This window comes from Ursus americanus, chromosome 12 (assembly GCF_024610735.1).
Source record: "Ursus americanus isolate L20-20 chromosome 12, mUrsAme1.1.p, whole genome shotgun sequence".
In the NCBI taxonomy this organism is placed as follows: Eukaryota; Metazoa; Chordata; class Mammalia; order Carnivora; family Ursidae; genus Ursus; species Ursus americanus.
In genome coordinates, this window is record NC_142138.1 from 65,221,977 (window position 1) to 65,244,620 (window position 22,644).

General features: G+C 37.8%; 1 protein-coding gene across 1 annotated transcript in view; it reads right to left on the minus strand.

Moving 5' to 3' along the window:
* SPAG17 (sperm associated antigen 17) overlaps positions 1-20,816 on the minus strand; it is a 212,056-nt gene extending 191,240 nt beyond the window's left edge. Inside the window, exons 1-2 of the mRNA XM_087866202.1 lie at positions 20,710-20,816; positions 9,764-9,839 (exon numbers count right to left, since the gene is read on the minus strand). Of these exons, the coding sequence (XP_087722328.1) occupies positions 9,764-9,839; positions 20,710-20,816 (183 nt within the window). The remainder of the gene's footprint in view (positions 1-9,763; positions 9,840-20,709) is intronic.
* Positions 20,817-22,644: the final 1,828 nt, after the last annotated feature.

The following is a 22,644-nucleotide window of genomic DNA, read 5'->3' on the forward strand; positions in this document are numbered from 1 at the left end:
CCAGTTCAATCTATAACTACCTTGAATCTGGACTATTGAAAACACCTTCTACAGGGTCTATTCAAGCCTCCAGGTTCTTCTATCTCCAACCTGTTAATTTTCCTAAGACATCAAATTCATCATTTCACTCTTCCTTCACAGAATTTATTTTAATTGTCTAATTCTTGGACTCCAATGGGATATGATATAGTCCAGACTCTGAGGACAGGAACTCAAAGCTCTTTACATTTCCTTCCTCATGTATATTTAATACCATATCAACCATTACTTTTCTAAACTCTCACAGTTCAGGCAAATTGTTCTCTGCAAATTCTTGAGCTTCAACTTTCTCATTTAAATAGGAATAATATTTTTAGGGTGTTTGTGAGGGTTAGCCATGATGGTGTGTGAAAAGAACCTAATACAGAGTCTCATTGGTGGTTAACTGTATATCATAAATATGCCATTTGTTTTCCCAGTTCTCTGCTCACCTGGTTCTTTTATACAGAATGCCTTCCTTCCAGGGGATGCTTCATTTGTCCCAGCCCATGCTTCATTTGTCCCAGCCCAATAGTGATCTTTATGTCCTCTGTCTGCCTATAAAAACTCACTGTCAACACTATTTAGTACTATGCTAGTAATATAGTTACATACATTGTGATCACTCTATTAGTGTATGTTTTAAACATTAGTGTGCATCAGACTCACGCTTGATAAAGCACAAATTACAGGGTTCTACCCTTGAATCTCTGATTCAGTAAATCTAGGGTGGGGCCTGAGAATCTGTATTTCCTATAAGTTGCCTGCTATTGCTGTAGCTTCTTTTATTTATTTATTTATTTTTGTTGGTTTTTTTGGGGGAGAGGGGCAAAGGGAAAGGGAGAGAGAATTTGAAGCAAGCTCCATGCTGAGTGTGAAGCTTGCTTAAGACTCTCTCTGTCCTTTTCCCTCTGCCCTATCCCTCTCTCTTCCTCTCCTCTCTCTAAAAAAGAGAGAGAGAGAGAGAGAGAAAGAGAGAAAAAGAAAGAAAGAAAAAGAAAATTATATTTTCCTCTGGAATGCATTTCAAAAGTTATATTTTGGGATGGCCTATCTTATATTCTGGAAATTCATAAAGCACTAAGTAATTTCCCTAAGGGAATTACTAACATCCGAAGGGATGTTTCTGTGTCAAGGACCACTCTCTGCCTTCTCTGAAACAGATGATGGATGGAGGAAGGAGGATTAAGAGGAAGGTGTCAATAGCAAAATAGGATAAGAAATGAAAATGGGGAAAACTTTCAGAAGATAATGAAAGGGTAATTCTGTCCCCAAATCTGGGGAAGATAATGGCTGGCCACTTAATAATGGCCTACTCTCCCTGTAACCTACCCACATCTCAGCTACTTCTGGGCTGAAGGCATATTATGTGAAAAGGCTCCTGCTCAACAGCTGGCATTTTCAATGTTTAGAATTGACTGATGGGCAAGGTCTATAAAGACTGACATAAGAAAGATCTGGAAAGGCATCCACCTTGCCTAGCTTGGCTTTGTTTTAATCCCACCTTTTCCAATCTAAACTAGGGTATATGGTCTTTTCTGCTGAATTAATTTAAAACAATATGTCAGGCACAACTGTTCTGTTTCTACATGTTTGTTTGACTGAAAACTTTCATTGACCAAATTAAGTGGGATGAGTTTAAAGACTTTTTCAATAGCTGAAATTCAAAGTAGAGAGGAAATTTTCAATCTTGTTTTTGCTGGAACACTGACTTCTATAACATAATAATAATTTGAGATGGTGGTGAGGCCAAGAAACAGATAAAGCAAAAGGAGGAATCGTAAAGAAGCTGAAAGCAAACTTTCACTGAAGCTACAATTGGATAAGTAAAGTGACTCTTTATGGTGTATGCCATGAAAGATGAGCTGGTTTCCTCAGCTGTGTCGGTGATGGTGCTAATGAGGTTACAACCAGAGGGCCAGTTCCTATATAGACTTCACATGACCAGAAATTCTGCTTCACATGACCAAAAGCTTTGATTTCTAGACAAGATTGCTCGTCAATGAACTCAAGGGGGACTAAGCAAAAACCTTCTGAAGCAAAACAGGCCATCATTACTTTAAATATAATTTAAAGTGTATACCCTTCTGACCTACTGTTGTCTTCATCACAGAAAGTAATAGTGTAATACATCTATAGTTATTTCCATAGCAAAAGTTGAAAATGTGGTCACAAAAAACCATTTTTTTCCATGAACATTTTCCTAGGTTGGTGCTAAATGTACAAGATATGCAAGACAAGATAAACAATAGGCATTCTTTAATGCTTTGCTTTGTAATTACAATAACAAGTGTAAATAAAGAAACCATTTTTATCCTTGCGCTGCCTTCTAAATATCTGATATGAAGATAGAAGTGGTTGAACTGAATATTCCTAATTTTAAGCTAGTTTAACAAAAACTCAAGGATTATATACATATAAGGAGTCATATACATTTTTAGAGATCATATGCTTTTTCATTGGTGTTTATATAATTTTGGGGGTTACTTCTCTGTTTCTATTCAATCTATGCTGCCTGAGAAACTTATTTTTGCCTGTGCCACCCAGGGGCATACATTAGAACCATATTTAGTAGAAGACGCCATAAGAACAACACAAAGAATAATGATTGTGAGGGGTGAGGAAAAGGGGAGGCCAGGAAACAGAATTTATTTAATTTTAGAAAGCATTTCACAAGTTTTCATACTCCAAATATTGGGTTACTATGGAAGTAGAGGAAATGTTTTGTCATGGTTAGAGAACACAAAGGTAAGGTTAAGCAGGCACTTCTCTGGATGAAGCAATATTAACAGTGGGGAGCCCTAGGGATCATTCTTGGATAGGTCTTATTTAACTTCTTTTATTCAAGATATGAAAATAGATTACAATGAAATCTAAAATTGCAGAGTCCAATCCTGGGAGATTTCCTTCATTGTCATTTAGTCTAATTCCTTTATTTTGCAGATAGAAAGAAAATCTATAACATTTTGGTCAAGGTGACACAGAAGCAAGAAGCATGTTCTGATTTCCAGACAATGGGCCTTCCTCTGCCACCCTGACTTGCCTTCATTGTTGGATGTTGTGAGAGTGACACGGCACCATTAAGCACTGCAGGGAGATTTCACAAAACTCTGTGAGCTGAGCAAGCACATATGTCCAATGAGATTCAGTGTAGGAATTCTAAGTGAATGCTTTGGGGAAAATATAAATTAGTCACAAGTGTAGAGGTTTTGATGATCAATTATAAGAAATGTGTCAATATGTAATGCTTTCCCATAACCATCAGCTTAATATGTTACAGATCTATTGAAAGGCCTTTGTACATCATATCTGGGAAAAATGGTAGGAATTAATTAGAAAACATTACCCTACCATTGCACAAAACCAGTGTCTTTATTCTTGGAAAGCTGTGTTTTAGGCATGAAACCTAAGAAAGGATTGAATAGCTGGAAAAATTCACAGAATGGCAAATAAACTAGTCATGGAGAAGGAGGGACTTCAGTGGGACAACTGACTAAAACACACTTAGGATACAGAGGGGGAAAATACACAGTATGTCTTTGTCTTTTCAGGCTGTTATAATAGAATACCATAGATTTGATGGCTTATAAATAACAGATATTTATTTCTTACTGTTCCAGATTCTGGAAAGTCTGAGATCAAGGAACCTGCAGATTCGTTGTCTGGTGAGAACTCACTTCCTGGTTTATAAATGCTTCTTACTAAAACCTCATATAGCAGAAGTGGTGAGGGATCTCTCTGGGGTTTCTTTAATTAGGGCACTAATCCCATTCATGAGGGCTCCACTCTCATGACCTAATCACCACCTAAGGCCCTACCTCCAAATACCATCACAGTAGGGATTAGGTTTAAACATATGAATTTGGGGGTGGGGGAAGCAAGGCACAGTTAAAAAAATAATGGAATTAAAAAGATTGATAAGTGGCTTGTACTCTCATATATTACTGATGGGGGTTTAAATTGCTGTAAACCCTTTGGAAAACTTTATGGTAGTAGCTACTGAAGCTAAACCCATGCCTATCCTATGATCCAGCATTTCCATTCCTAAGTATATGCCCAAGAGAAATGAGTACATATGTCCAAAGAAAAATTTGTACAAGATGTTTATGGCAGCATTTTTTGTATTATTTCAAATTAGGGATGACCCAAATGTCATTCAGCAGGAGAATGCATAAATAAATCATGGTATAGTTACACAATGGAATACTACAATGCCATAAAAAATAATGCACTATTTATATTGCAACAGTATGTATGAATTTCACAGGCATTACATTGAACAATGAACTAATACATTGTGTATTAGTTCATTTCTATAAAATTTATATAAAGTTCATTTATATAAAATTAGTTGATTTATACAAAATTATATAAAAGCAAAACAATTGATGATGATAGAATTCAGAGTAATGTTAACTCCCTGGGGTGTAAGTATTGACAGGGGAAGGCTTGAGGAAACCAACTGTAGGGCTGGATGTGTTCTGTATCTTCATCTCGATGAGGGATTACAGGGGTGTGTACATATGTCAATATGTACTGGGCTGCACACTTAAATATTACTGTTGCTTGTCTTCCAGTGATAAAAAAAGAAGAAAAATGATGGAGGGTGGGAAGAACGTGATTTAAAGGAGGGTAGTTTTAGTACAAATAATAGGAAAGACTCCTGCGTTTGTTTTGTCATTTCTCCAATTCAGATTGACTATGTTCCAGGTACTATGTTCAGAGAGGATACCCAAAGATACTATGACTCACTTCTTGTGCTTGAGAATTTCACAGTCATGTGAGAGAATAGACCCATGTCTAAAATGAACAACTCAGGAAACCACAGATGTTGGCAAGGATGCAGAGAAAGGGGAACCCTCTTCCACTCTTGATGGGAATGCAAACTGGTGCAGCTACTCTGGAAAACAGTATGGAGGTTACTCAAAAAGTTAAAAATAGAGCTACCCTAGGACCCAGCAATTGCACTACTAGGTATTTACCTAAAAGATACAAAAATAATGATTTGAAGGAGCACATGCACCCCAATGTTTATAGCAGCAATGTCCACAATAACCAAAATATGGAAAAAGCCCAGATATCCATTGACTGATGAATGGATAAGAAAGATGAATGGATAAGAAAGACTGATGAATGGATAAGAAAGAAAGAAAGAAAGAAAGAAAGAAAGAAAGAAAGAAAGAAAGAAAGAAAGAAAGATAAGAAAGATACAATGGAATATTGTATTACTCAACCATCAAAAAAGAATGAAGTTTTGCCATTTGCAATGACATGGATGGAACTAGAGGATATTATGCTAAACCAAATAAGTCAGTCAGAGAAAAACAAATGACCATATGATTTTACTCATAAGTGGAATTTAAGAAACAAAGCAGATGAGGGGAAGGGAAAGAAAAATAAAATAAGATGGAAACAGAGATGGAGACAAACCATAAGAGACTCTTAACTCTAGGAAGCAAATGAAGGTTGCTGGAGGGGAAGTGAGTGGGGGGATGGAGTAACTGGGTGATGGACATTAAGGAGGGCACCCGGTGGAATGAGCACAGATGTTATATGCAACTAATGAATCACTAAATTCTACCCCTGAAACTAAAAATACTAACTAATATATTAACTAACTTGAATTTAAATAAAATCTTAAAAAAATAACTGATGACATGGTAGGTACCATCATCATGGTATTAATAAGAACCATGGAAACATGATGAATTGAATGTGGGAATGGAAAGTCAGGGATAGTTGCATGGAGGAAGCACATTTGAATTGTGACTTCAAGAAAGAGAAGAAGCTCAACAAGTGGTGTAGGGGAAGGATGGGTAATAAAAAAAATCCTATATGTATGAAAGCACAAAATTACCCAGAAGGTGTGAGTTGTCTAGTTGTCAGGCATGACAGGGAGTCTGGATAGGGGAGGTAAGATGAGGCTGGAATAGAGCAGGAAGATTGTGAAGGACCAGTAAGTAATTGAGACTGAAGCAGGAGGTGACATGGTGATATTGGTATTACAAAAAGACAACCCAGGTAACCTCAAAAGGTACATAGAGGGGAGAAGAGGAGGTGGTGCTGATTGTCACTGAACACACACAGATGTGCTGATCTAGTAGTTGAACTGAAATGCATGGGTGTTTGGTAGATAGAATAAAACTAACTGTGCTAAGTGGTAACATAAAGAATGCAAAATCTAATAACCTGTTAGTACAAACTGATCGTTATAAGATGTTGCTATGATCATTGGTAACTGGGCTTGCTGGCATTGTGACATCAAGGTAACTTTTGCAGCAGTGTCTATGGATCTGGACTATGTCATGGTAGGCAGCAAGGCTACATTGCACAGCTTTTAGTAAGCATTCCAGGCTTCCGGAGGATCCCAGTTAATCATTACCCTCAACCTCAAACTATTGTTTCTGACTTGTTTAGTTTTTACTTTTATTTTTTAATTTTTAATTTTTAAAATTATTATTATTTTAATTAGGCTCCACGCCCAATGCGTGGCTTGAACTCACAACCCTGAGATCAAAACCTGAGCTGAGATCAAGAGTCGGATGCTCAACTGACTGAGTCACCCAGGCACCTAGTTTTTACTTTTATTTTTATTATAGTGCAGTGCAATTCTGTGTGTGTAGTTTTTGATATAACATATACATTTATGATAAATATCTTACATGGAAATCCACAATGAAGAAACTTCAAAGTCTGGATATGTTTCTAAAATTTCTTTTAAGTATCATGACCAGGTAAATATTCTGGATTTTCATGAGATCAAAGAAGAAAACAGTAATCAACCACAACATGTATGTTCTGATACAGTGCAAAAATCATTACGACATTAAAAATGTTTGTTTTCCAAAATGAAAACAACTTGATTCTTTCAACATAAAAATCTGATTAACTTATTATTACAAGTGATATAAATGTTGGATGGAAATAGAGCTCAAAGGTTATGCTGTTAAAAGCTGAGCAGGCGAAACACTTTTTAAAATCAAACTGCCTATCATGTTTTGTTAAAGGTCATGATTTCAAAAAAGAAAATTTCAATCATTAATGAAGGAAAATTTAAAGAACACAATAAATCAGTTTCATGCACTAATGTGCTTAAAATAAAAACTTTTTTTTATCAACGTGTGTCAATGGGTAATTACACAACATTTTTAAACGTATCATCAGAACTTTTAACACCATCTAGTATGTAGTTAAACATAAGTGAACGTTTTGACACATGAAATACTTGGTTAAAATCTGAAAAATAATTTGTATAGGTGTATCACAGCAATGTAGCCTGACGGTCTTGACTCCGGCCAAGCATTTATCTACTGAGATGATAAAGGAATCTTTTGGAAAACATAGAAATCAAACCAGTAAAATTTTAATCACTATCTATAGAGCTTTAAGAGTTTCATGTAAAAGGATTTTGATTGTACCTAATACACAAAATTCAAGATGCAGAAGGGGGTTAGGTATTTTTTGTCGATCTGGTAGAGCAAGATGGGAAATCATCTGTGATATCTCAAACCATTTCAATGGGCACCAAGAAAAATGGTTTCACTGAGAAGTATTCACATGAAAACAGTGCCAGAGTGGTAACATGGAGAATGCCTGGAATTTCAGTCCACAAGTTCGAAGAAAGTTCCAGATGTTCGTTTTCATCCCAACTCAATACATTCAATATATTCAGCTAATGCAATAAAAGATGTACATCAAAGAGATCAGTGTTAGTAACTTCTTTGTGAATTTTCTATTTATTACCATATATTAAACAAACACCAGAGATAATTAAATAATATATCTGAAGAGAGCTCAGGATTGAACATTAGAGAAATACTATGACCCCAATGGGCAACCACTGAGACAAAATCATGCCACGCCTGTGTGTTCGTTTAATGTAAATCATGAGGTGGGAGTAGTTAAACATTTGAAAAGTGAAATTAACTTTCAGGGATTTGGTTGTTTTTTTTTTTTTAAAGATTTTATTTATTTATTCGACAGAGATAGAGAGAGCCAGCGAGAGAGGGAACACAAGCAAGGGGAGTGGGAGAGGAAGAAGCAGTCTCATAGCGGAGGAGCCTGATGTGGGGCTCGATCCCAGAACGCCGGGATCACGCCCTGAGCCGAAGGCAGACGCTTAACCGCTGTGCCACCCAGGAGCCCCTAGGGATTTGGTTTTAATGAAATATTCTACTAGAAATTTCACTACCTTCTTTAGCTTTATAAGAGAGAAAGGAAAATATGTTGCCCTTATAAAATTAATAAAGCAAACTATAGAGAAGCAGAAGATATAGAGAAACAAATTGAACAAAGGGTATAATTTGAAATAAAACAAAATAATTATAAGAGAAAAACTATTATATTGTCTAATAAATTACACAGAAATGGGTTTATTATTTTATGACAAAAATGAAAAGTATAATGAATTAATAACCTCTTTCAATTTATTCAATCCTAAACTTTAGCCACATTATGTATGCTAACCAAGTAGGTTTGGGGTGATCAAAAACTTATAAAATTAAACCAGCTGATTAAATATGACAGTCCAAGAAATGGTTTTGTGACTTAATAGATAATAAAGAAATTACATATATAAAAACCCAGACAGTATTATGAAGGCTACAAAAAAATTTCAATGTAGTTATAAGTTCAAAAGCTGGAATTATAAAAAGAGCAAAAGTATAATTGATTACTTTTAGCATGATGAATGTTATTGTTGTTATTGAGAGACATTCTCTACATACAGAGAACTACAAATTACATAATGACTACCAATGTAGAAGGAAGGTTATAGGAAGAGCCTATGTACATTCTTCATGTCACCTCATGGCTCAGACAAAGGCAACTTTTAGGACGTGAACCCCATCAACCAAAGGCTGTACCAACACTGCGGAAAACCAACAAATGATTTTGAAATCACTAGAAAAATGTGATGACTGATAAGTACTAAAAATTATACCATCTGGCAAGGAGTTTCATAAGGTACACATGGTATAGTTTTTATAGAGAATAAAAAGTGAGTTTAAGTTTTTTAATTTTTTAAATGTAAATGTTGATTTACATATAGTTGTGATAGTTAACATATTTTTAAATTTTCACACCTGGATGAAGACAGGCAAGAAGGAAGTTTAGAAGGCTGCTGTAATAGTGTTGGAAGTTATGAGGGGTGAAAAAGAAGGAACTGAAATAGAGAGGTGACAGTAGTAGGAGTTGCTGACCAATTCGATATTAGAAGAGGTGGTGCTGGAGTGTTTCTAACTTCAATGAACAGGATAGTATCAGTTTTGAACATACTGAGTTTGAAGAACATGTGTAACATCCATATGAAAATACATAAAAGAGTAATAACACGAATAATTATTGTTTTCATATGATAACATAATAATTATTATTATTAAAAATATTTATATTGGGCTACACATTGTTCTGTATTCCTTCCATACTTTGATTTTCATATGTCCAGTAAATACAGTAAATACAGTAATATGATTATTATTAGGAGCTCCTTCTTATTGAGCCCCTAGTATTCCTCCATTCAGCAATGTTATTTGAGCCCCTCTATATGTCAGCAGGATAAATCCCTGCTTTCATGGATCTGAGGTTGTCATGGAAGAAAACAGACAACAATGAAATATATGTAAAGTAGCAGGTCAGGAACAGAGTCAGGGTTAAGTGGGTGGAATGTGATGGTGTGGTTTAAATAAGATGGTCAGGGAAGGAGATATTCAAACAGAATCCTGAAGGAAGGGAAAGAGTGACTCACATGATTATCTTGGGAGGGGCCATTTTTGGCAGAGGGCACAGCAAGGGCAAAGATGGCAATGTACTTTCTGATGGACCTGAAGATTGGCAAAAAGGCCAGTGTGGTTACCACAGACTGAGTGAAAGGGTGAGTCATAGAGGATTCAAGATCAAGTCAAAGTAGTTGGCAGAGGACACACACACACACACACACACACACACACACACACACACACACGGTCTTTTAAGGCCATTGTAGAGCATTTGGATTTTACTCTAAGTCTTACATATTGAAAGAACCACTCTAGCCCTGTATGGTGACAAGACTCTAGGTCAGCAAGAATGGGAGAAAGAGACCAAGTTCTGAGGCTATTGTGCTACTCGTAGCTTAGGCAAGAGATGATGACGGTTTGGATTAGGATGTAACAGTGGGGGTGGTACCAACAGGATAGATTTTAGATACATTTCCAAGGTAGAACCAATATGATTTACTAAAAGTTAATTATGGGGTGCATAAAAGGGGGAGAAAACTTATGAATGCAAGATTTTTGGCCCTAGTGACTCACTGGGTGAATGATGAGACCACTCAATGAGAAGGTGAAGAGCAGGTTTGAAGGGTAAAATCTGGGGTTTGGGTTTGGACATGTGAAGTCTGAGATAATATGTGCTAGATGACTTTAAATCCTTTCAACAGTCCAATATCTGCAAGGGAGGTATGACCATTGTCCCTGTTTTAAGGTTGCAAAAACTAAGGCTTTGAGATTTTCTTCAAGTTCCTATAACCAATGGGTTGGGACTAATCCTAGAGCTCAGCCAGGAGGCAGAGACAGTATAATATACTCAATGTATTTAATTCAGAAGTATTTCTTGAAGATCACTATGTACTTATTTATCACTCTTAGGTGCTGTGACCAGGAAGGAAGGAATTAAATATGTTAACCTTTAGCTGCCTTCCAGGAATTTGCAGTGTTGAAAGGGAATGTAGATATAGTAGATGAGAATGAAATTGTTGGACCACAGCTCGAAGTAGAATAGCAGTAAAGATAAGAATCACTGGAGTAATTTAGCATAAGGAGAAAAGTCAGTAGGGACAGAACCCTCTGACTTGAGCTCCTTTTTGGAAGATATGAAGGGGGATTTTAATGAGAAGGAGTCGGATGGTCTTCAGGCCATGAACCTGCATGGGTGTAGTCAGTATGTGCCTGGGGATACCACAGAGACCATTCAACCGAAGTAGAGAGAAAAAAGATGGACGGGCAGAGAAAGGCCAAATTAGGTAGGGCCATGAAAGCCAGGCAGAGCATCTTGGATTTTATCCTATGGGTAACTGGGAGCAAATGATGGTTTCTAAGGCTAGAGCTGAAACATGGTCAACATTCACCATTTCTTAACTAACATTTTCCTAGAGGGTTGCCAAACTCATATTGGCAACACTGATATTTTACTTATAGTTAATATTTTTCATTTGCAATAAAAGTGATCACATATAACTTCTAGGTAGATATTTTGACATGCTAATTCCTTTTGGTTCCAAACTCATTCAAATAATACATTTTTGTCCAAAAAGGAGAAATTATAATGTGGGGTTATGAAAAGTCCATTTCCCTCTTAACATTCTTCCTAGCAACTCAGTTGTTTTCATTGGCTTCTATTAAAACAACCTTTGTGTGAACTGGCAATTTGTTTTGTAAATATCAATGAAAGCATATTTCAGAAAATATAGTAATAAAAACCAACCCAATTTCAGAAATATGCTTGCTGCCAGACATCAGTCTTCGGCTCATATTATGAGTATTTCCAGTAAGTCTTAAATACACATTAACATGAGAAATACCTCACTGTTTAAGATCAAAAAAGTTGAAAAATCCTTCACTGCCTCTCAAATACTGTTTAAGGATTCTGCTCAATAAAATGTATTTCCCTTTTTGATAAAATATATTTGTAATGGTTCAAGCAGTTCATTTTAATTGAACATTTTCCCCCGGAAAAAAAACTGACTTAAACTGTTTATTATCATCTTAATATCTATGTTTTATAACTTTGTTTGTTTAACAGGTCTAGGATATTAACATTTCAGCAATACTTGTCTTGAATCCTTATCCACCTTATTAAAACTTTACAAGAATTATAAACTTTGTCTAAGACTCAAAAGAACTCTATTATTATTTTTCAAATGTGCACAACTCAGCTATTGTCACTAAATTACATTTAATAAGAGAAAAATATTATTCCTCAACTGAAGTACAATAAGGAGAGACTACCAGCTAAATGTTCTGAAGAACTTTCACTTGAATGCCTCCTGGTTGGCAGACTAAATATCTGAGGAGCGAAACCGTATCACTGCATAGTTGTTTTCTAGGCACTGTCATAATCACGCTATGTATCTGCTGTGATGCTTTTTTATGTGAATGTTTTCTGCCCCTTCCTTTTCTCTTAGAACACATCTCCATGATCTACTAACTGTCCCTGTTTCCACGCTATAGATTTCTTCATGTTTCTAAGTAAATCAGTGAATTAATTCCATTAATATAGTTTGAGTGTGCTACCTTGTGCCCACAACCATGCTAGTCATTGTGGGGTAGGTACAAGGGGTATAAAGCTATGAAGCAGCTCACATTATACTTGTGCTCTGTAAAACATGACCCGATAGCACATAATTCAAGGCATTCTGTAACTAAGTACTGAGTTATAAGATAAAGCCTAGAGCCAAAAGGGAAGCTAGATCACTGCATGTTTAAGAACCAGACCTTGAAATGCTTAGATTGTCAGTGGTGTGAAAGGGGCAGGTTTGCCCAGATACCCTGGGACTCTCTTCCTCTGAGTGAGCATAGTAAAGGAGGGTACTACCATGTATAGCAGCAATTTGTGTCTTTGTTGCAAATAATATTACTTACCTGAAAAGCGTCATACATTTCAAAGTATAGAAACATACGTTGAAAATGAAAATATAGGAACTGGAAGCAAGACCTCCTGAGTCTCAGTAAGGACCTCAGTATATTATGGTATATTTTTAAGTATACAGTTATTTATATTACAGAAGAATGGAAGTCTTAATCAAGAAAGTAAAATCTTAATAATAAATGTAAGGCAATTGAAAATAAGTGTCTGCTCCCTTACGTTGGGTATTAGGGACGTAAAATCATAATTACAAAATGAAATCAGTGAATTAGAATAGCGAAGCTCATTCGGTTAAGGGCTATGTGGATTGCTATAAACTTTTTTGCTGTTTTTTTAAATGTTCTTTGTGGTGGGTCACAGTAAGCAAATGGAATAGTTGCTATGCCTAAAAGTGGTCTCATGAGTTATGACTGCCTTTTTCCTACACATAAAAATGAGACCTAAAACCAGGAACAAATGAGAAGAAATAACCATCCTCAGATAATCTGAAAATATGAAAGGATTTAACAAAATTAGTAAAATCCCCCAAACCCTACCTGCGAGATATCTAAATCAACCCAAACAAATTTTGGGAAGCCAGGAATTGTAAAGAACACATTTGAGACAAAAATCCATAATATCTTAAAGGGAAAAAAGGGGATTTTTATCTGACTTCTGAATATTTTCTGTAGTGTTATCATGCTGTCACTTACCATAGAAAGCATTGTGAGGTTCTTTTACCCTGTGTTGACAGAAAAGTTCTGACCATAACACAAAATTCCAATTGAAACATATAACTCAGTCATTTTAAATCTATGTGACATTTACCCAGAGACAGGCCTTGTGTAATCTGTAAGCTCCTAGAGGGAATGGTTATGTTGTTTGGATAATTGTGGAAAATTCTCCTAAACTGTCACGAACAAAGCTTCCACTAATCTCCACTTTCTCAGCATCACCTGTCATATGATGACAGAAATGGAAAGATTGAATAGATTACAAATTCTCTTAGACCACAGTGACATCAACAAAATGGCAGACTAAGCAGTTAGGTGCCCTCTGTACCCCCTGGAAACATTAGAACAACAACTAGAGACTGACTAAAATAACTGTATAGGAGCTCTGAAACCAGTCAAAGATCTAAAGCAACCAAGTGAATGCCTAATCAAGAAAAAGCCACATTCAATATGGTAGGAAATTTTGTGGCATTTGTACTCTTCCATGTCCCACCCTTTCTCCCTGAGAAAGGACAGCCTTTATAACAATTGGTGCTGGGAGAACTGGGAATCCCATGCAAAAAAATTAGGTTGGACCCTTACCTCACAGCATATACAAAAATTAACTCAAAATGGACCATATATCTAAAGTCAAAGTTAAAACCATAAAAATCTTAGAGGAAAACATAGGAGAAAAGCTTCATGACACTGGATTTGGTAGTGATTTCTTGGATGTGACACCAATTGCACAGGCAACAAAAGTAAAATTAGATAAATTGAACATCATCAAAATTAAAAACTTAGTGTGTCAAAGGACACTGTCAGCAGAGTGAAGAGGAAACCCATGGAAAAGAAGAAAATATTTGCAAATCATACATCTCATAAAGGTTTAATATCCAGAATATATAAATTAGTCCTACAATTCAACAGTAAAAAACTAACAACTCCATTAAAAACATGGGCAAAAGGGGGCACCTGGGTGGCCTAGTGTGTTGAGTCTGACTTTGGTTCAGGTCATGATCTTGGGGACCTGGGATCAAGCCCCATGTTGGGCTCCCTGCTTATCGGGGAGTCTGCTTCTCCCTCTCCCTCTCATTCTGCCCCTCCCCCGCACTCGTGCACATGCATGATCTCAAATAAATAAATAAATAAATAAATAAATAAATAAATAAAATCTTTAAAAAATATATGGGCAAAAGAAGATATATAATTCGGGGTACCTGGGTGGCTCAGTCGGTTGAGTGCCTGACTTTTGGTTTTGGCTCAGGTTGTACATGATCTCAGGTTTCTGGGATTGAGCCACACATGGGGTCTGCACTCAGCTTGAAGTCTGCTTGAGATTTTCTCCCTCTGTCCCCTCCCCCTTGCACGCACACTTTCTCTCTCTCTCTCAAATAAATAAATAAAATCTTAACAAAAAAGAAGATACAGAATTGGCCAAAAGTACATAAAAAGATGCTTGATATCACTAATCATTAGGGAAATGCAAATTAAAACTAGAATGAAATAGCACTACACATTCATTAGGATGGCTGATATATATATATATATATATATGTGTGTGTGTGTAATATATACACATATATATGTGTGTATATATATATATATATGTATACACACATGTATATGTGTATATATATATATATAGTATTAGTTAGGATGTGGACACTTTGGAACACTTGGTGCATTGCTGGTGGGAATATAAAATGGTATAGTTACTATGAAAAATGTTATGGCAACTCATCAAAAAATTAAACATAGAATTACCACACTATCCAGCAATTCCTACTTCTAGATATGTACTCAAAAAAATTGAAAGTAGCAATTGCACTATTGGGTTAATTTACCCCAAAGATACAGACGTAGTGAAGAGAAGGGCCATATGCACCCCAATGTTCATAGCAGCATTGTCCACAATAGCTAAGTTGTGGAAGGAGCCGAGATAACCTTCAACAGATGCCTGGATTAAGGAGATGTGGTCCATATATACAATGGAATATTACTCAGCCATCAAAAAGAACGATTTCTCAACATTTGTAGCAACATGGACGGGATTGGAGGAGATAATGCTAAGTGAAATAAGTCAAGCAGAGAAAGACAATTATCATATAGTTTCACTCATTTATGGAACATAAGAAGTAGGAAGATCGGTAGGAGAAGAAAGGGAAGAAGGAAGGGGGGGTAAACAGAAGGGGGAATGAGCCATGAGAGACTATGGACTCTGGGAAACAAACTGAGGGCTTCAGAGGGGAGGGGGGTGGGGGAATGGGATAGGCCGGTGATGGGTAGTAAGGAGGGCACGTATTGCACAGTGCACTGGGTGTTATACGCAAGTAATGAATCATGGAACTTTACATCAAAAACTAGGGATGTACTGTATGGTGACTTACATAACATAATAAAAAATTATTATTAAAAAAATTGAAAGTAGGGACAGGGAGTCAAACAGATTTTTGTACACTGATTTTTTTTTTTTGTAAAATGTGTAGAGTCATATCAATAGCAGCATTATTCACAATAGCCTAGAATTGTAAGCAAACCAAGTGCCCGTCAATGGATGAAAGGACAAATAAAATGTACTCCATACATACAATGGAATATTATTCAGCCTTAAAAACAAGGCAATCTTAATACCTGTTACAATGCAAATGAACCTTGAGGACATTATGCTAAGTGAAATAAGCCAGTCACAAAAAGACAAGTACTGGATGATTACATTTATATGAAATACCTAAACTAGTTAAATTCAAAGAGATGAAAGATAGAATGGTGGTTGCCAGGAGCTAGGGGGAGAGGAGTATAGGGAATTCTCTAAAGGGTATCGTTTCTTTTAAGAGTTGTTTATTTATTCCTCAGAGAGAGAGAGGGAGCACAAGCAGGGGGAGCGGCAGGCAGAGGGAGCCCAATGCAGCACTCCATCCCAGGACCCTGGGATTGTGACCTGAGCTGAAGGCAGAGACCCTTAACCAAATGAGTCACCCAGGCATCCCTAAAGGATATAGTTTCAATCAGGGAAGATGAAACAGGTTTGGAGATGGTGGTCATGGTTGAACACCAATATGAATGTACTTAATGCCACCAAATGGTACTTTTAAAAATGGTTGAAATGGCAAATTTCCTACTTCTTATGTTCCATAAATGAGTGAAACCATATGATAATTGTCTTTCTCTGCTTGACTTATTTCGCTTAGCATTATCGGCAGGAGAAGAAAGGGAAGAAGAAAGAGGGGGGGGTAAACAGAAGGGGGAATGGACCATGAGAGACTATGGACTCTGGGAAACAAACTGAGGGCTTTGGGGGGGGGGCAATGAGATAGGCTGGTGATGGGTATTAAGGAGGGCACGTATTGCATGGTGCACTGGGTGTTATACACAAGTAATGAATCATGGAACTTTACATCAAAAACTAGGGATGTACTGTATGGTGACTAACATAATATAATAAAAAATATTATTATTTAAAAAAAAGAAATGGCAAATTTCATGTTATTATAATTTACCACAATAAAAAATACAAATAAAAATATCTTAGACCAGAATGTCTGGAGATAGTGCCTTCAGTCACCAAGTGCTTAGGTTAACACCTCTTCCTCTCACTGTGGCCTATAGAGGCTGCCTTGACAGTTGCATGAAAAGATTTTAATTTATCTTTAAAATCATCTTTAACTCCCTAAATGCTGCTGGAGATCATAAATATAATGTCTATGTCACTTACAAGCCCACACTAAAGATGTATTTTTATAATCTTATTGCCATTGTGCCTAAACATTTTCTTTTTATCTAATTTGAGGTATGATATTTCACATATAGTAATAAGATAAATGTTCTGATACATAGATAGCAAAGTTAGTGAATGACTGTTTGATTGATGGAATTAATTCGGGAGCAATGTACACCAGAAACAGTCTAATCTACATCTGTCTTTCTCAACTTAAATGTCCCAGATTTATTTAAGGCATATATTGGTCTCCTTATCTAAAGTAATCATCCTCCTTCATTCTACCTGATCGAATTTTACCCATTCTTTAGGGCTTAGCTAAAGGCAAGTTATTTTATAAAACATTTCCCGACAATCCCAGCCCACATTCATCTTCCAAACGTCTAGTCTCTATCTAGTCATTTAGTGCTTAGTAACAGACTGCCTTGTATTATTTGCTATCATTTTGTGTTTTAGAATCAACTAAAATGTACTAAAAAATTAGCAATTGGGGGTTCTGGGTGACTTAGTCCATTGAGTGTCCAATTCTTAGTTTCGGCCCAGGTCATGATCTCAAGGTTGTGAGATCGAGCCAGAGTCAGGCTCTGCACTCAGCATGGAGTCTGCTTGAGATTCTTTCCTCACTCTCTCTCTGCCTCTACCCTGCTCTCTCTCTCTCTCTCTCTCTCTCTCTCTCAGTAAATAAGTAAATAAAATCTTTTAAAAAATTAGCAATTAGTCCATCCTGAAAGGGCAGCCCAAAATACTGATACAAGGTAGATTCACTGAAACCAAATTGTAAACTTGTTTGTTCTCTTTAAAGTCTAGTGGAGAACATAGGTAATAACTTCTTTGACATCGGCCACAGCAACTTCTTTCAAGACACTTCTCCAAAGGCAAGGGAGGCAAAAGCGAAAATGAACTTTTGGGACTTCATCAAGATAAAAAGCTTCTGCACAGCAAAGCACATAGTCAACAAAACAAAGATGCAACCCACGGAATGGGAGAAGATATTTGCAAATGACAGTACAGATAAAGGGCTGGTATCCAAGATCTATAAAGAACTTCTCAAACTCAACACCCAAAAAACAAATAATCAGGTAAAAAAATGGACAGAAGATATGAACAGACACTTGTCCAATGAAGACATACAAATTGCTAACAGACACCTGAAAAAATGTTCAACATCATTAGCGATCAGGGAAATTAAAATCAAAACCATATTGAGATACCACCTTACACCAGTTAGAATGGCAAAAATTGACAAGGCAAGAAACAACAATTGTTGGAGAGGTTGTAGAGAAAGGGGAACCCTCTTACACTGTTGGTGGGAATGCAAGTTGGTACAGCCACTTTGGAAAACTGTGAAGTTTCCTCAAAAAGTTAAAAATAGGGCTACCCATAACCCAGCAATTGCACTACTGGGTATTTACCCCAACGATACAGTTGTAGTGAAAAATAGGGCCATATGCACCACAATGTTCATAGACAAACTGTGGAAGGAGCTGAGGTGCCCTTCAACAGATGACTGGATAAAGAAGATGTGGTCCATATATACAATGGAATATAACTCAGCCATCAGAAAGGATGATTACCCAATATTTGCATCAACATGGATGGAACTGGAAGAGATTATGCTAAGTGAAATAAGTCAAGCAGAGAAAGACAATTATTATATGGTTTCACTTACTTGTGGAACATAAGGAATAACATGGAGGACATCAGGAGAAGGAAGGGAAATATGAAGGGGAGGAAATCAGAGGGGGAGAGGAACCATGAGAGACTATGGACTCCGGGAAACAATCTGAGGGTTTTAGAGGGGAGGGGCGTGGGGGGATGAGGGCATGTATTGCATGGAGCACTGGGTGTTATACCCAAACAATGAATCATGGAACCCTACATCAAAAACTAATGATGTGCTGGGTGGTAGCTAACATAACATAATAAAAAAAAAAAATAAAGTCTAGTGCAGCGCCATGTAAACACGAGTTCAAAATTACTACTGATATGGATTCTTTAATCAGTTAATTCTAAAAACTGGCTTATGGAAGACTGAAAGACTTTCCTTTCTCTCACCCCCAGTACACACACACACACACACACACACACACACACACACACAGGCTATATATACTGGCACACAATATTTCTACTGGTAGCAACCATACAGAAAGAAACTTTGGGTGCCAAGGCAAAACATTTTTTGAGTACCCACTATGTGCAAAGCACTTTTGCTAAACCCCGTGAATAAGGAATTCACACCTCTATAGTCATTGTTAGCCCAAATTCAGAGGCTATTTCATTGGTGGTTAAGGCATGCCTCTGGGCCTTGGACTGCTGGGTTAATACAGGAATTTTCCTCTTGGAGCAGACATGAAATCAAACTGAGAAAAAAAAATATGAGAGGAGGTAGAGGGCAGTTGTCTTCCCCTGCTATTAAAAAGCGTGTATTCAACAAACTGAAGAAGTTCAGCCTTTGTAGTTAAGACTACATATTACTTCGAGTTCAAATTCTTTCTTTTAATATATAAGATTTATTGAAATTATACTGTTTGAGCAGAACTGAGAAAGCTGAGTATTATTTCAGGTTTTCCAGCCATAAGGAAAAATAGTGCCTTTAGGTTTTCCATTCAACTAGGAAAATTATAGCTTCATATTTGCAACACTAAAGCTAATGCAGTGTCAGCACCTCCATCAAATTCTGTTGTTCAGCAGTTTATAATTCAAGCAGAAAGTTTCACTCCAAGCCCAAACTTGGCCTACACAATCTCAAAGAAAATGGAGAAAAAGTTATTTTGGCTAGGGCTGACTTATAAAAGCAAAAAAGAGGGTGCTTTTACAGAGTATTTTTGAAAAACATCTTTCAGAATTTGAGAATGTAACTGAGAATTATTGAGCTGACATCCTTCATTCTTAAAGTTATAGAAATAACCCCAGATTCCATGATGTCATGTCAGCATCAGCAATATCTTAACTACTTTCATGAAATTCTTCATCAGGTAGAATTCCATATCAGACAGAATTAGAGAAAAACAACGTTCTTAGAGAAAAAACAAGTACAGTCGAAAATAAAGACAAATAAGTAAAACTAAGACTTTGGATATATTTTTCCTTTAAGTACTGATTCTCTAGTGCACTGTCCATACACACAGAATATGAAAAATTTTTTTTTTCCAGTTTCTAATGTACATTGACTGGCAGGCTGGAATTCCCAGAACCAACCTTTCTTCATCCAAATGTTATCTTGGACTTAGAAACAAGTAAGTAGAAGTGGATTCCCAGCAACAAGTGACAAGAGCTATTGGAATGCCCAGTGAACTAAATGTGGGTGGGTGTGAGTGTAATTTTGGAGTGCCATCTGGGCGACTTCACTGAAAAGGATCCTGAGGTGTCAGAGCTACACCGCCTCTGTTCCCCATCACTCAGCTTTCTCCACCCTTGGAAATCGCACGGATTCACCCGGTGTCCCCTCCCTTCTTCCCTCAACGCCCATTCTCCGCAGATGGGACCCTGGGTCGTATAGTGGGAGGAAGGACCGGGCTTGGGAGAGCGGTATGAAGAACTATCTCGAAGGGGCGACGGTGGTGTCTGGAGAGAGGCGAGCCTGGAGGCGGTGTCTGAAGGATCTAGCAGGGCTTTGGCTGCCGGGGTCAGAGAGGACTTACGGGGCTCCGGGCTCACCTGATTGAAGTGTGCACCGATGAGCGAGGGTTCCCACAGCTTAGAACTGTTGCTCTCAGTCCCGCCTTTCTCTTTCTTGGGTGCCATGCAAAGGACCGGAGGAGCATTGGCGTCTAAACTGGGCTCAGGCCCGGACTAAGCGTCCCCGCTGCCATAGTAACTGAAACCACGCCCAGTTCCTGAACGGCTTCGGTTCCCCTCCCCCGAACCTGCTTTTAATCCACAGACCAACCGCTTCCGTCGCCATAGCAACCGAGCTTCCCAGAGCGCTGCAACCCCGAGGCCGGACTCCCAGATCCCCTGATTAAATTTTAGGATTTTCCAGGGATATAACTGTGCAAATGGGAGAGGTCAGGCCGAGGCTGGCCTCAAGCTGGTCTGGCTACTTCCTTTCACTCGCATCGCCCCTCTGCTGCTTCTAGGAGCCTTTCTGGTCCGAGGTTTTGTCTAGAAACTCAAATCCCTTGAATCCCGTCCACGACCTCGACACCAAAATTTTTCGACCCTGGGCAACCTAGAATGGAGAACTGATTCCCTCAAGAGACATCCCCTGCCATTTTCTCGCCCATTCTAATCTGCCCCAAATGTTTCCTTACGTGAAGACAAATTTATCTCCCCGACCTCCATCCTTTTGCGTTGGTCTTGGGTCCTCCTCCCAGGGACTTCCTAAGCAAGTCGGATCACTTCTCCAAGAGATCCTTTACATAACTATAGTCGGGATTAAGGTCTTCTAGGTCGTCTTCTCTGCCTAATCAGCGCCAGTTCTCTCAAACTGGCCTCCACTGGTAAGTAGTCTCCCCCCCCCCACTCACCACTACTTAAAAGATGGTGGTCAGAGTCCCCCAAATAATAATGACAGTAATAATAGTAATGGTAATAACAACAGCTCCTGTTTCATGATCACTGCTATATCCTGTACATAGTTCTATCATGTAATTCTTACAACCACCTTCTTGCAAGTCCCACAGTGTATGACTGACAGCACCACGGTTAGAATCCAGGATTGTCCGGGTTCCCAAATGCAGCGCGCTTAACCTCTACAACAACAGTTTTAGGACTGCTGCCAAAATGAGAGATGTCCCCCTTTGGGGGGCTAAACTTTCTTTTATTTATTTTTTATTACAATAAGACTGATTCAAGGACAGACAGGGGCAGAACGCAACCAACGGTGTTTTGCTTTTAGTACCTATAAAATGCAGTGTTTAACTATTCCCCTGAGCTCTGCACTTGCCAGGAGGTGAGATGCTTCAATGATCCCAAAGGACCAGGGATGGCTAAGGCGACGTACGTGACCCGCGTCTTAATTTCATTCAGCACAACCTACCAGCTGACCTTCTACAGGGGAAGATGTTCTAATGCTTTTTATCGCTTTCTTTGAGGAATAAATTGTGCGTGAGGGCCAATGGTGATATCCAGCCACTGCTATCCTACTTCATTTGGGGGGTTGGTTTAAAGATGCTGCTGCTTCTCAAGTCCTATTCATAATTTGGACCAACGAAGGGAAAGTTTCTCTTCCCACCATAGTTCTTTAATATAGATATTAAAGAGAAAGCACAATTTCTAGACAGTTTTTTTCCACAGGAAATTTACAAAAAATCATCGACTTTTCCTTTCTTGCTGCAATATGTGTTTTTATCTCCTGGGAGGGACTAGATCCATGCAGCCTGGTCACAAGCTGTATCTCGAAGCCCTCTCTTGTCATGAGAGTAAAATGTCTGATGCAATAGTGAGTCCAGAAGAATCATGCCAGAAAGAGGTTTTCTTGAGGGTCCCCACTGCAATCACCTAGGCTGCCACTGATCCATTATCATAGAGATTCCTCCGAAATTTTGTTCGTCATTAAAATTTTCTTTATTAGATGAAAATTGTCTTTGGGTTGCAGTTTGAATATAAAGATGATCGCTCACACACAAAAAAATTTAAGTAATCATTGAT